The sequence below is a fragment of the Salmo salar genome, chromosome ssa09, assembly GCF_905237065.1.
Source record: "Salmo salar chromosome ssa09, Ssal_v3.1, whole genome shotgun sequence".
NCBI classification, from domain to species: domain Eukaryota; kingdom Metazoa; phylum Chordata; class Actinopteri; order Salmoniformes; family Salmonidae; genus Salmo; species Salmo salar.
The window spans coordinates 29,030,062-29,045,995 of NC_059450.1; the positions used below are offsets into that span (position 1 = coordinate 29,030,062).

Genomic DNA, 15,934 nt, shown 5'->3' on the forward strand with positions numbered 1-15,934 from the left:
TGCCTCTCTCTGTCTCCTCTGTTCTGTCTGTTTTCTGTACAGTATATCTGCACAGGCAGTTATTCCCAATCCCCCGTCTCTCAGAATGTACCGCTTTATATAGTGTAGGTAGTACCCTGTGGTCTACAGCTCCTCTCTGAGCTTAATGTGAACAGACTTATCTCTCACCAAAACACATCAAGCCAGAGGTCTGGCAAACCAAACAAAAATGCATTTCTATGGGTTTCCTAGATTGCACAGTTCTGCATAGCAACAGAGGAAGAGGAAATGGACCCTGACATCAAAGGGAAATGTCCAACATTTCTTGCCAGTGAGATCTTACTTTGACCTTCTGACCTAACGGTTCTACATAGCCATTCTTCCCAACGATGTTTCCAGAATGTTAATGAGCTACTGCTGCTACTAGTCGTTTGTTTAAACAGGGAAGTGGGAAGGGGAAACAAAGGTAGATTTGAGAGTGGAAATGGATGTTGTCAAGGGACGTTCCTACCTACTGCATCACACACAAAGGTATGAGGTCAGCAAAAAAACATATTTGTTTTTGTACTTCAAGTAATTATCAATGTTAGGTGGGTAATGGCAAAGTGGATAGAATAGGAGAGATGTGACTCTAGTACCTGAACTTACCTGAAGGCTGAAATTCATCAATAATGTAAAATGGACCTCCTTTTTGTTAGTGTATTAGTGTGTCCCAGGCAGTTAGAATGTTTTCCAATAACATGGATAATACCACAGGGTCATGTTCAGTTAAGCCCACCATAGCAAAAGATTTTAAACAATAAAATGAAAATGTGTGTTTTCCCCCTCTTTATTTTTTCAGTTTAGTGCCTAATGAGCCAGTACTGGAGAAACAACATGGAGATGTGCTCTTTGGTTAGTTATAGCCTTAGAGGTATCATCTGCCAGGCTGCTGTCAAGTTTAATTTACTCTGGTTTGGTTTCTCCTCTTATGGTTGGGACTGGCTGACTGCAGGAGTTGACAAGGCAAAAAGAGTGCTTCCCAAATGACACCCTATTCGCTTTATAGTCCACTACTTTTGACCAGAGCATGGGTGCCATTTTGGATGTAAACAGGGAGAGAGTTAGGGAAGAACTATACTGAACAAAAATATAAACGCATACAACAATTTCAAAGATTTTACAGTTCATAGAAGGAAATCAGTCAATCAAAATAAACAAATGATGCCCTAATCTATTGATTTCACATGACTGGGCAGGAGCACAGCCAAGGGTGGACTTGGGAGGACACAGGCCCACCCACTTCGGAGCCAGGCCCAGCCAATCAGAATGAGTCGTCGTCCCCCCCTCAGCAGGTGAAGAAGCTGGATGTGGAGGTCCTGGGCTGGCGTGGTTGGTTGGTTGGAAGTACTGCCAAATTCTATTAAATTACATTGGAGGAAGTGGCTTATGCTAGAGAAATGAACACTAAATTCTCTGGCAACAGCTCTGGTGCACATTCCTGCAGTCAGCATGCCAGTTGCACTCTCCCTCAACTTGAGACATCTGTGGCATTGGGTTGTGTGATAAAACAGCACATTTTAGTGTAGCTTTTTATTGTCCCCAGCACAAGGTGCACCTGTGTAATGATGCTGTTTAATGTATTTATTTATGCCCCATCTGTCAGGTGGATGGATTATCTTGGCAAAGGAGAAATGCTCACTAACAGGGATGTAAACAAATTTGAGAGAAATAAGCTTTTTTTAATGGAGATTTTCAGGTGTCTTTTATTTCAACTTATGAAACATGTGACCTTTACATATTGCGTTTTATATTTTTGTTCCGTATATTTAGATATGCATCATAGCCAACACCTGCAACTACTTAAGGTGTTGGCTAGTCTAATCAAATCAAAAATCAAATCAAATTTATTTATATAGCCCTTCGTACATCACTAGTCCTCACTGGCCTGTCCTCCAGAGGGTAAACTGATAAGCAGCCTGTATCAGAGCTGTCATTCCCCCTCATGTTCCTCTCTATGATCACCTGTCAACTGAAACATTTTTATTTTATTTCACCTTTATTTTACCAGGTAGGCAAGTTGAGAACAAGTTCTCATTTACAATTGCGACCTGGCCAAGATAAAGCAAGCAGTTTGACACATACAACAACACAGAGTTACACATGGAGTAAAACAAACATACAGTGAATAATATAGTAGAAAAATAAGTCTATATACAAAGTGAGCAAATGAGGTGAGATAAGGGAGGTAAAGGCAAAAAAGGCCATGGTGGCAAAGTAAATACAATATAGCAAGTAAAACACTGGAATGGTAGATTTGTAGTGGAAGAAAGTGCAAAGTTAAAATAGAAATAATGAGGTGCAAAGGAACTAAATAAATAAATACAGTAGGGGAAGGGTTAGTTGTTTGGGCTAAATTATAGATGGGCTATGTACAGGTACAGTGATCTGTGAGCTGCTCTGACAGCTGGTGCTTAAAGCTAGTGAGGGAGATAAGTGTTTCCAGTTTTAGAGATTTTTGTAGTTCGTTCCAGTCATTGGCAGCAGAGAACTGGAAGGAGAGGCGGCTGAAGGAGGAATTGGCTTTGGGGGTGACCAGAGAGATATACCTGCTGGAGCGCGTGCTACAGGTGGGTGCTGCTATGGTGATCAGCGAGCTGAGATAAGGGGGAACTTTACCTAGCAGGGTCTTGTAGATGACCTGGAGCCAGTGGGATTGGCAACAAGTATGAAGCGAGGGCCAGCCAACAAGAGCGTACAGGTCGCAGTGGTATATGGGGCTTTGGTGACAAAATGGATGGCACTGTGATAGACTGCATCCAATTTATTGAGTAGGGTATTGGAGGCTATTTTGTAAATGACATCGCTGAAGTCGAGGAGCGGTAGGATGGTCAGTTTTACGTGGGTATGTTTGGCAGCATGAGTGAAAGATGCTTTGTTGAGAAATAGGAAGCCAATTCTAGATTTAACTTTGAATTGGAGATGTTTGATGTGAGTCTGGAAGGAGAGTTTAGTCTAACCAGACACCTAGGTATTTGTAGTTGTCCACATATTCTAAGTCAGAACCGTCCAGAGTAGTGATGCTGGACGGGCGGGCATGTGCAGGCAGCGATCGGTTGAAGAGCATGCATTTAGTTTTACTTGTATTTATTTTAACATGCATGAAACCAAGGCTATTACGGTTACAGAAGTCATCAAAAGAGTGCGCCTGGGGAATAGGAGTGCAGCTAGGCACTGCAGGGCCTGGATTCACCTCTACATCGCCAGAGGAGTAGGAGGATAAGGGTACGGCTAAAAGCTATGATAATTGGTCGTCTAGGACGTCCGGAACAGAGAGTAAAAGGAGTAGGTTTCTGGGGGCGATAAAATAGCTTCAAGGTATAATGTACAGACAAAGGTATGGTAGGATGTGAATACAGTGGAGATAAACATAGGCAATGAGTGATGATGAGAGAGCTATTGTCTCTAGAAACATCATTGAAACCAAGTGATGTCATCGCATGTGTGGGTGGTGGAACTGAGAGGTTGGATACGGTATAATGAGCAGGGCTAGAGGCTCTACAGTGAAATAAGCCAATAAACACAAACCAGAATAGCAATGGACAAGGCATATTGACATTAAGGAGAGGCATGCTTAGCCAAGTGATCAAAGGGGTCCATTGAGTAGTGAGGTCGGTTGAGGTCACGGCGATTCAGACAGATAGCCGGGCCATGGGTAACAAGTTGGCAGAAGATCGTCTGTTTTAGCCACCTCGTGCGTTTCCGTTGGTAGATTACTGGGGTTCCGTGTGGTAGAGGGGACCAATCCAATTGGCAAAATAGTTATAGTGGCCCAAGAAAATTGGCCGATAGACCTATTCAGATAGCAGCCGATAAGACCGCTAACGATTAGCTGGCCGCAGATGGGCGTTCAGGTTACGTCGCGACGGAGAGGCCAGTTGGATAACTCCCTCGGGCAGATGACGTCGGTTGTCCAGTCGTTAAGGCCTGATGGGGCTCCGCATCGGCAGTAAAACGGGTCCGGATAGGTGATTGTAGCCCAGGAGTGGCTGATGGAACTCTTCAGCTGGCTAGCTCCGAAATAATTGACGTTAGCTCCGGGACCGACGTTAGCCAATAGTCACTTGGATAGCAGCTAGCTAACTGCAAGATCCAGGTGTGAATGTCCAGAGCTTGCGGTAGAAATCCGAGGATATGGAGAAAAAAAATAGGTCCGGTATGCTCTGGTCTGAGTCGCGTTGTACAAAACTGGCGATAGCTTTTCGAGCTAAGGGATAGCTGATGACCGCCAACTGTGGTTAGCTGAATTCTAATGTTAGCTAGTGAACTGGCTAGCTTCTGTTGTGGATTTCAGATTTGAGGTAAATCATTTTTTTATTTTTTTATTGGTAAGGCAGGTTGCAGGAGAGTGTTTTGAAGTTGAGTTTTTAGAAAAAAATATATAAAAAGATATGCAAAGAAAATATGTAAATATATACACTGCTAAAAAAAAATCAAGGGAACACTTAAACAATACAATGTAACTCCAAGTCAATCACACTTCTGTGAAATCAAACTGTCCACTTAGGAAGCAACACTGATTGACAATAAATTTCACATGCTGTTGAGCAAATGGAATAGACAACAGGTGGAAATTATAGGCAATTAGCAAGACACCCCAAATAAAGGAGTGGTTCTGCAGGTGGAGACCACAGACCACTTCTCAGTTCCTATGCTTCCTGGCTGATGTTTTGGTCACTTTTGAATGCTGGCGGTGCTTTCACTCTAGTGGTAGCATGAGACGGAGTCTACAACCCACACAAGTGGCTCAGGTAGTGCAGCTCATCCAGGATGGCACATCAATGCGAGCTGTGGCAAGAAGGTTTGCTGTGTCTGTCAGCGTAGTGTCCAGAGCATGGAGGCGCTACCAGGAGACAGGCCAGTACATCAGGAGACGTGGAGGAAGCCGTAGGAGGGCAACAACACAGCAGCAGGACCGCTACCTCCGCCTTTGTGCAAGGAGGAGCAGGAGGAGCACTGCCAGAGCCCTGCAAAATGACCTCCAGCAGGCCACAAATGTGCATGTGTCTGCTCAAATGGTCAGAAACAGACTCCATGAGGGTGGTATGAGGGCCCGACGTCCACAGGTGGGGGTTGTGCTTACAGCCCAACACCGTGCAGGACGTTTGGCATTTGCCAGAGAACACCAAGATTGGCAAATTCGCCACTGGCGTCCTGTGCTCTTCACAGATGAAAGCAGGTTCACACTGAGCACATGTGACAGAGTCTGGAGACGCCGTGGAGAACGTTCTGCTGCCTGCAACATCCTCCAGCATGACCGGTTTGGCGGTGGGTCAGTCATGGTGTGGGGTGGCATTTCTTTGGGGGGGCCGCACAGCCCTCCATGTGCTCGCCAGAGGTAGCCTGACTGCCATTAGCTACCGAGATGAGATCCTCAGACCCCTTGTGAGACCATATGCTGGTGCGGTTGGCCCTGGTTTCCTCCTAATGCAAGACAATGCTAGACCTCATGTGGCTGGAGTGTGTCAGCAGTTCCTGCAAGTGGAAGGCATTGATGCTATGGACTGGCCCCCCCGTTCCCCAGACCTGAATCCAATTGAGCACATCTGGGACATCATGTCTTGCTCCATCCACCAACGCCACGTTGCACCACAGACTGTCCAGGAGTTGGCGGATGCTTTAGTCCAGGTCTGGGAGGAGATCCCTCAGGAGACCATCCGCCACCTCATCAGGAGCATGCCCAGGCATTGTAGGGAGGTCATAGGAGGCCACACACACTACTGAACCTAATTTTGACTTGTTTTAAGGACATTTCATCAAAGTTGGATCAGCCTGTAGTGTGGTTTTCCACTTTAATTTTGAGTGTGACTCCAAATCCAGACCTCATGGGTTGATAAATTGGATTGCCATTGATTATTTTTGTGTGATTTTGTTGTCAGCACATTCAACTATGTAAAGAAAAAAGTATTTAATAAGATTATTTCATTCATTCAGATCTTGGATGTGTTTTTTTAGTGTTCCCCTTATTTTTTGGAGCAGTGTATATCTACACGGCACACGACAAGACGAGGACAAAGGACGTTTGACTGCTATGCCAACTTGGATTGGAAAAAAAACATGAAGCCTGTAACACCTCCACAAAGCCCCAGTGCTAGCCACATGACACAAAGCTGGTAATTGGACATCGTTTAATGTTGTTGCTTCCCTAAATTGATTTAGTTAAGTAGCCATTCAATTAAAAGGTGTTTTATTGAGTATTGATGAGGTGTAACAGATATATGGGGTCCTCTAGTCAGACACAGTTAGTCGTTATGTTTTATGGCCATAGGAAAGGGGGATACCTAATCAATTGTACAACTGAATGCCTTCAACTGAAATGTGTCTTCCGCATTTAACCCAACCCCTCTGAATCGGAGGATCCAGTCCAGATGTACCATGCTTATCTGCTGTGACCCCCCCCCAACCCAATCGTCTGTTCGTAACAGTGTCACTCAGTTGATTTGACTGTTATGTATACTTACTATTACGAAGTTGTAGGCCGTAACTCTTGAAGAAGTTATTGGTAAATCTCCAAATATGCACCCAGACCCAGATTTTCACAACAACCATGTAACCTTAGCTAAGGAAAAGTCACATCTGTCTTTTTATTCTCGTGACATCTGTAAGGTGCTACTAGTGTAAGATGAGAACCCTAGCAGGCAGTTAGACCTAGAGGTCGACCGATTAATCCAAATGGCCGATTTTAATTAGGGCTGATTTCAAGTTTTCATAACAATGTTAATCTGTATTTTTGGATGCCAATTATATTGCAATTCATGAGGAGACTGCGTGGCAGGCTGACCACCTGTTACGCAAGTGCAGGCAGCAAGGAGCCATGGTAAGTTGCTAGCTAGCATTAAACTTAACTTATAAAAAATAATCTAAACATAATCACTAGTTAATTACAGTACACATGGTTGATGATATTACCAGTTTAACTAGCTTGTCCTGCGTTGCATATAATCAATGCGGTGCCTGAAATTGTGTCACTTCTCTTGCGTTCAGTGTAAGCAGTCGGTATATGCAGCAGTTTGGGTCACCTGGCTCATTGTGAACTGTGTGAAGACCATTTCTTCCTAACAAAGACCATAATTAATTTGCCAGAATTTTACATAATTATGACATAACATTGAAGGTTGTGCAATGTAACAGCAATATTTAGACCAAGGGTTGCCACCCGTTCGATAAAATACGGAACGGTTCCGTATTTCACTGAAAGAATAAACGTTTTGTTTTCGAAATGATAGTTTCCGGATTTAACTATATTAATGACCTTCTGTGTGTGTTTATTATATTATAATTAAGTCTATAATTTGATATTTGATAGATCAGTCTGACTTGAGTGGTGGTAGGCAGCAGCACGCTCGTAAGCATTCATTCAAACAGCACTTTCCTGTGTTTGCCAGCACCTCTTCGCAATGCTCGACCTCCACAGCTCTGTTTATGACTTCAAGCCTGTCAACTCCCAAGATTAGGCGGGCAATACTATAGTGTGTATAAAAACAGCCAATAGTCAAAGGTATGTGAAATACAAATGTATAGAGAGAAATAGTCCTATAATAACTACAACCTAAAACTTCTTAACTGGGAATATTGAAGACTCATGTTAAAAGGAACCACCAGCTTTCATATGTTCTCATGTTCTGAACAAGGAACTTAAACTTTAGCTTTTTTACATGGCACATATTGCACTTTTACTTTCTTCTCCAACACTGTGTTTTTGCATTATTTAAACCAAATTGAACATGTTTCATTATTTATTTGAGACTAAATAGATGTTATTTATGTATTATATTAAGTTAAAATAAGTGTTCATTGTTCATTCATTATTGTTGTAATTGTCATTATTACAAATATATTTATATAAAAATCGTCCGATTTCATCTATCAGCTTTTTTGGGTTCTCCAATAATCGGTATTGGCGTCGAAAAATCCTAGTCGGTTGACCTCTAGTTAGACCGCTCTGCTCTGCGCTTTCTAAACTGATTGTGCGGTCCTGGTTTCTAGTTCAGAGCATTTGAAATGGAGAAGGGGGGCTGTTTTTTTTTAGGCTTCTCATGATGACAAGGGTAACAAATGGAATGTTCAACAGTTTTCACCTAACAATAGAGCTGTAGCTAGGCCGGGTCCTCTGCCAAGGGTCTGCTGGAATAGCAGGGAGGGAGGGAGAGAGAGTGGTCATCACAACACCACCCAGCCCCTCTATACAGGAGGCCCCTCTCTTCTCTTGAAGGGGGGGCAGCTCCTTTGATTCTACCCAAGGCCTTTCTAATCTAATTCCTCCAGAGTCTGGAGGGGAAAGGAGGGAAAGAAAAGGAGTGATGTCAAAGGCCAACTTCTGTGACTAGGTACTGCTGATTTGGTGTCAGTTCTCTCTGTCTCAATTCAATTTAAATTCCCTGGCTGCGGTCCAAACACTTAAGACACACCCTCGTCCACTTACCCCGCCTTATGTCCTTGGGGGAATCCCTGTCGCCATCTTGGAGGGTGGTCCAAATGATTAGCAAAGCAAGGGAAGTTTGCAACATAAGGCCCTCAGCCCTGGTTTTTAGTCGGCTTTGCGAGTGTATAATTATGTTCACTCAGGGGCCTGAAACTCCCCAAAATTAAATTTGCGACGATTGTACATCCGCTAAGAAAAGTCTGCGAAAACGTAAAAACATCAATGGAGAAGTCAACATACAAGTGTAAGTAACAACGAATGCAAATAAGTTAGAAATTGTGCTACTAATGCACATGATGGTAGAAACAAGTCTCGTAAAGATCCCATGGCACTTATCGTAAGAGGGGATGTTAACCCCGGTGTCCTGGCTAAATTCCCAATCTGGCCCTCATACCATCATGGCCACCTAATCATCCCCAGCTTCCAATTGGCTCATTCATCTCCTCTCCTCCCCCGTGTAACTATTCCCTAGGTAGGTCATTGCTATAAATGAGAATGTGTTCTCAGTCAACATACCTGGTAAAATAAGGGTCAAATAAAAAGTCTCTGTGAATGTGTTTGGCTGAACACTAGGCTACAATAACAATCTTTTGTCACTAGGAGAGGGTTACAGCTGGGCACTGCATTGATTGCTGTGTGAACTCCCCTCTCCAAACATGTTCTCCACAAGTTGAAAACGGGCTAATTTCCATCAAGATTGTCTGTTATTGCGTGTTTCCCGAGGTTTGTAAGTGACCTCGTCCTCCATATTCACGCCAGTGGAAGCTTCCTGTTCTGTTCTGGCTGGAGGCTGGGGCTTTGCATGGTGGCAGGTAGGCTGGCACACAGGACTTCTGCTGCTATTGTTTCCTTCTTCTGGTACTTCTGTTAGTTAACCTCTTATGTTCTCATCTGTGATTTCAGGACAGTCTCCAGCAGCTCATCCTGATGACCCTGCCTAATGTGCTGACCATGGCTAAGGACCCCCTCTCAGGTACTGTGGAGTTCAGTCTCTTTTTCCCAAACGCACAACTAGTCTCAGGTAGCTACACCTCAATCCAGTTGACTAGCTAGCTAGTGCAAGATTCACAACAAGTGCTTACATTGTCCCCTACATACTAACAAGTTGTTAAAAACCTACCTTACATATCCCCTTGTCATCGCATGCCATTTAATATACTGTACTCTGAGGGCCCGTTCTCTGTTGGGTGGGAAGGATGCACAGTCAGGAAGTGGGAAAGGCAGGAAAAGACCCATTGGAACCCTGCAGCCTGTCTTTCTGCATGTAGGAGGCTAATCAGACCATGGAGAGTGCTGAGTGTGTGTGGGGCCTCCGGCCTGGTGTCGACAACCTCTCAGGGTCACACTTGATATGGCTAGCTGTATGTTTGGGGCTATGGAGAGGGTCAGACCTGATATAGTGGGTGAGGAGAGGGAAGATACAGAGGCCCGCTGTCCTCAAGACATAGGCACAGCTGGGGATAGTTCACGTAATGCTGCTATGGTATTGGGCCTTGATGGGACCATAGTCTGATTTAGTACAAACTAAACTTTTATGAGAAGGAAGGTTTGTTTTTGTTTCCTTATCTAATTTAATCTCGAACACAGAACCATATATTGTGTGTGCTACTCTGTCACGAGAGATTACATCTAGCTAGTGTGGTTCTTGGGGCCTCCTCTATTTACTTAAGGGAAGGCATAGGCCCACCCACTTGGGAGCCAGGTCCACCCATTGGGGAGCCAGGCCCAGCCAATCAGAATGAGTTTTTCTCCACAGAGGAGCATTATTACAGAGCGAAATACTACTCAGTTTCATCAGCTGTCAGGATGACTGGTCTCAGACGATCTCACAGGTGAAGAAGCTGGATGTGGAGGTCCGGGGCGGGCGTGGTTACAGATTGTCTGCGGCCGGTTGGATGTACTCACAAATTCTCGAAAACGACATTGGCTCATGATAGAGAAATTAACATTAAATTCTCTGGCAACAGCTCTAGTGGACATTCCTGCAGTCAGTATGCCAATTGCACAGCTCCCTCAACTTGAGAAATCTGTGGCATTGTGTTGTGTGACAAAACTGCACATTTGAGTGGCCTTTTGTGTCCAGCACAAGGTGCACCTGTGTAATGATCATGCTGTTTAATCAGCTTCTTGATGTGCCACATCGGTCAGCTGAAAGGATTATCTTGGCAAAGGAGAAATGTTCACTTACATGGATGTAAACAACTTTGTGCCCAAAATTTGAGCTAAATAAGCTTTATGTGCGTATGGAAAAAATCTGGGATCTTTTATTTCAGCTCGTGAAACATGGGACCTTCACTTTACATGTTGCATTTATATGTATGTTCAGTATAATTAATGCAGTACAGTGCTGTACTCTGTGCATGAATTAATAAAAGGATCACCAGAGCAGTTATTTCCATGGCATTTGTGACTGTGCTGGCGTGAGATAAAATATCTCCAGGATGATGCCGTCTTAAATTGGCTCATCATGTTTTGAAGTGTTCAGCTTCACCGCCAGACAAACTGTTGTGCCTTCTTCTCCCAGTGGCTAGGCCTTTCATGGGTTGGGCTGCTACCCTGCCACGCACATGCTTGTTTTGCATGTTTCCTGCAACTGTCTGTCAAACACTAAAATAACTTTATTTATCAGGACCCATTTGGCAGATTTTATTTTCCTACAACGTGCCAATTGAACTAGATCTAGGCCTTTGATTGGCCCTAATATGAAAACGTGTTTAGCAGTCAAGAACAATAGTGATCTATGAATGGGAGTGGTGGGGTTGTTGGGAGGCTTTTGCTGTAAGCCAGCCTTGGTATGTGAACTTAATCTGAATAGTGCTTAATGGGGTATGTGTTCATATTATTGTTTGTGGATGGATGTGTTGTGTTATGTTATGTTATGTTTGTATGGAATGGCCTTTGGAAGTTAGCTTTTCAATGAGTTCCCATGTTCAGTGTAGTTCCCATGTACAGTGTAGATTGTAGAAACAGTGAAAAGCTCCTCTCAGGGCGACACCACTGCCTGCCTATATGTATACCTCTCTTGTCTTTTTAGTTGGTCTCAATGGAATAAGGGCAGGGCTGGGTCTCAGACATGGTCTCCAAGGTAACCTTGTTGCCCTTTTCCCCAGAGTTCTGATCCAGCTTTTTAGGAGTTCCTTCCAGGCAAGGACACACACACACACACACACACACACACACACATACACAGCTGATCCCATACAAACCCTGTAAAAAATGAAGCAGTAAAGACTTTTGTAAATCATATGTATCTTTTAAAAAAGATATATAGCGCTTCTGCACGGCAAGCGGTACCGGTGTATCAAGTCTGACACCAACAGACTACTGAACAGCTTCTGTCCCTGAGCCATAATACTGCTAAATAGCTAACAGAATGGCTACATGGACTATCTTGAATTGACCCTTGTATTTTATTTTTGCACCATCTCTATGCACACTCACAGGACTGTACACATTCACACACACTGACAAGCCAACACACAGAATAAATGTGGGTGCATGTTATGTCTCTACACACATGCGTGCATACAATCATAATTTACGCTGCTGCTACTCTGTTTATCATATATCCTGATGCCTTACCCCTATACTCCAGTATCCCTGCACATTGTAAATATGGTATTAGAACTGACCCTGTAAATAGCGTCTTACTTTCTCCTGTACTACTTTCTATATCCTCTGTTTTTGTTCTACCGTGGTATTTTTTTTGCTATATTGATTACTGGATTGTTGGGTGGGAGCTTGCATTAAAGGCATTTCACTGTACTTGTGAACCTGCAACATAAAGGCTTGCTACATCCTCAAAAACACCCAAACATAACCCTGAGCTGAGGCTGATTTAATGAGTGACCCACTGACTGATGGCTCCTAACCAAACCAACAGGGATGGGAGAGATCCTTCAGCCCATTAGTGTAAGAACTGGGGGATGGGAGAGATCCTTCAGCCCATTAGTGTAAGAACTGGGGGATGGGAGAGATCCTTCAGCCCATTAGTGTAAGAACTGGGGGATGGGAGAGACCCACGAAGCTGTCATTTGGGATTTGCTGCCCACCTGTGGGATTTAAACCAAAGTCGAATCTGATCTCAAAATCAATCTGCTAAAAGAAAATGTGGTTTTAATCAGTTATGTCTTCATCTTTCTCTTCAACAGGCAAGAGCATGGAAGAGGTGAAGAGACTGCTGCTGTTGATCCTAGGCTGTGCTGTGCAGGTAACACAATACACACTAATTGAGACGAGCAGATCTGGACTCAAATAGTATTCCAAGTCTTTCAAACACTTCAGATTTCCTTGATTGAGCTTTTCTGGTGCAATGGAATAGTCTGACAAAGTGCAAAGCCCACCCATTTGGCACTGTATTCAGGCAAGCTCAATATGGAAAGGGAAAGGGTATTTAACTGTATTAACTGCAACTGAAAACAGTAGCCTACAGTGCATCAGCAATGGCATGTTATCAACATTCTATGAATCAATTCAAAATGGCCCTCAAATGTTTGAGATGAATTTCTCTTTGAAATCGACATGTCCAATGTAGCACCAAAACCACAGAGCATGGCAGTGGCTCTGAGATATAAAGGGTTAAATGGTGCAGGACAGGGACCACCCACCTGTGCCAGCACCAGAGGCTGTACTGTGCCATTATCTTGGCTATGTACACTATTGTTTTCTTTCCCTCCCAAACTCCTGGCCTCTCGCTCAATTTGAATAGTTGTTGAATTGTCCTGAGTAATTTCTTTTCAAATCATGATACAATCAAAAAATGTCAATGTCGGGCATAGATGGAATGCATTATGTAAGTCCCCAAAAAATTATTTCACCATTATATAACCAGGTTGGCCAGTTGAGAACAAGTTCTCATTTACAACTGGGATCTGGCCAAGATAAAGCAAAGCAGTGTGACAAAAACAACAGCACAGAGTTACACATAAACAATCGTACAGTCAAGAACACAAAAGAAAATAAAAATAGAAAAATCTATGAACAGTGTGTGCAAATGTAGGGAGGTAGGCAATATTTGCGCCCTAGAGGCGCAAATAATTACAATTTAGCATTAATACTGGAGTGATGCAGATGATGATGTGCAAGTAGAGATACTGGGGTGCAAAAGAGCAAGAGGTTAAGTAATAATATGGGGATGAGGTAGTCGGGTATGCTATTTAGAGATTGGCTGTGTACAGGTACAGTGATCGGAAAGCTGCTCTCACAGCTGATGTTTAAAGTTAGTGAGGGAGATATAAGACTCCAGCTTCAGAGATTTTTGCAATTCGTTCCAGTCATTGGCAGCAGAGAACTGGAAGGAAAGGCGGCCAAAGGAAGTGTTGGCTTTGGCGATGACCAGTGCAATATACCTGCTGGAGCGTGTGCTATGGGTGGGTGTTGCTATGGTGACCAGTGAGCTGAGATAAGGCGGGGCTTTATCTAGCAAAGACTTATAGATGACCTGGAGCCAGTGGGTTTGGCGACGGATATGTAGTGAGGGCCAGCCAACGAGAGCATACAGGTCGCAGTGGTGGATAGTATATGGGGCTTTGGTGATAAAATGGATGGGATTTAAACCACAATCGAAAGGTCAATGTGTTATCTATGCATCTTATTATTGCACTAACACAGTTTTTTTCCTATCCATTGAATGAAAATTACTTGAGTCCAACAACAAGCCCTGAGCTGACAATTAGACACGTGCTGCCTCAGGTTCTCCACGTTACTCTATACAGTATTTCTACAAGATTTAAACCTTTTCTTCTTGCTTATGTGTAATTATGACCATTCACACACCCAGTCTTTGTGTTCCGCAGAGAATGGGAAAACCAAGTCTGAATCAGAATATGTTTCTGATAGTTTATAGTACCTATAGATATCTAATAGACGTGTCTGTCATTGTTTCTCTCTGCAGTGTGAGAGGAAAGAAGAGATCATTGAGAAGATCAAACTGCTCGACATTGAGAGGCAGGCAGCCATCGTCTCCCACATTCAAGAGGTGAGTAGTACAGGTGTGTTCACGTCAAAGCAGGCACATATGTTCATGCGCATCAGCAATTCCTTTTTTATCGTGATTATTTTCCTCACATTATCTTCAGATACGCTTCAAAACACAGGTTAAAAATTAGGCGTCTTGCACATTTACAGAAATATTGATTTATGTGCACGGTCGCTGTCAAATATATCTAGTAAAGGAAAGCCACATAAAGGTATTAATCCCAGGCCTACTCTCCCACAGTGTGGCATTCCCATTGACATTTAGACACTGATGTTCATGCATGTCAGTCCACTTTTTTTTATAGTGAATCTTTTTCTCAAGTTTATGTATGCGAATCTTCATATACTGACACATTCAAATCTCATTCCTCAGGCTACAGAGAGTGCTGTGTAGTGATATTGTCTGTCTACCCCTTCAGGTGACCCAAAACCAGGAGAATGTGTTGGACTTGCAGTGGCTGGAGCTGCCAGATATGCCCCCTGAGGAGCTGGATCCCCTGTCCAGAAACATGGCCCTGCACCTCCGCAAACTCATAGATGAAAGAGATGAATGTGCAGAGGTTGGTATTGAAGACGGTCTGAAACACACCCAATTACGACTTTTAAAATCAACTGTATTACTCACAATACCTTTAAAAGTAAATGATGCACCTGTACATTATATGTACCTAATGGATATATGTATGTCATTCAGACTTGATTTGTGTTCTTTTTACACACAGCCAACAGACTGACAGAGTTCTTCTCTACCCTCCAGGCGATCGTGGAGCTGACCCAGGAGAGGGACTACCTCCAGTCCAGCAGCCCTCTAACCACCTGGGTTACCCCAACCCTGAGAGGACCGACCTGGGCCTGGGCGGACCTATCTCCCGGCTGTCCAAAGAGGACCGGCAGCATCTGGCTGTGGAGCTGGCCGACACTAAAGCCAAACTGAGACGCTCGCGACAGGAACTGTGAGTCAGGAGAAGGAAATCTCTACCATGACAGGCTAGAGTTAGAGGCTAGATTTTGGGATATTTTGGCATTTAACATATTTATTTTATTTAGACAAATTATTTTCCAAGATTTTAGCTTAACTTTTACTATAAGTGCTCTATAATTACAATGTAGATATGTCTGAACAAATGGATTTGCCAACCTAATGTATGCTGTGTCTCTCCCAGGGAGGAGAAGACTGAGCAGCTGATGGATACCAAACATGAGGTGGAGAGGCTGGATCTAGAGATGCAGAAACTCAAGCAGGAGGTGCAGATTTCCTCTTTCACTTTGGCTTCCCTGTGTCCCCTCACACTCCCCCCCTTTCTTCTCCTCACTCTCTTTGCCTGTTTATCTCCTTCTCATGCTCTCCCCGTTTCTTTCCCTGTTACTCTCTCCCCCGGTTTCTCTTGCTCACAAATATGCTCTGAGACCCAACATTCCCCTCTTTTTCCAGTCAGGAAAAATGGTTCCCAGACGTTTCAAATCTTGACCACAAATTACATGCTAGAAAGCATATCATATTTATTCTGTCTTCAGAAT

At 43.6% G+C, this 15,934-nt stretch overlaps 1 protein-coding gene across 1 annotated transcript in view; it reads left to right on the forward strand.

Annotated features, from left to right (window-relative positions):
- The window catches only part of LOC106611164 (protein Daple), a 96,579-nt gene that overhangs the window by 42,388 nt on the left and 38,257 nt on the right, over positions 1 to 15,934 (forward strand). Inside the window, 7 exon segments of the mRNA XM_014211076.2 lie at positions 9,344 to 9,413; positions 12,592 to 12,650; positions 14,334 to 14,417; positions 14,836 to 14,976; positions 15,174 to 15,224; positions 15,227 to 15,369; positions 15,580 to 15,661. Coding sequence (XP_014066551.2) covers positions 9,344 to 9,413; positions 12,592 to 12,650; positions 14,334 to 14,417; positions 14,836 to 14,976; positions 15,174 to 15,224; positions 15,227 to 15,369; positions 15,580 to 15,661 — 630 coding nt within the window.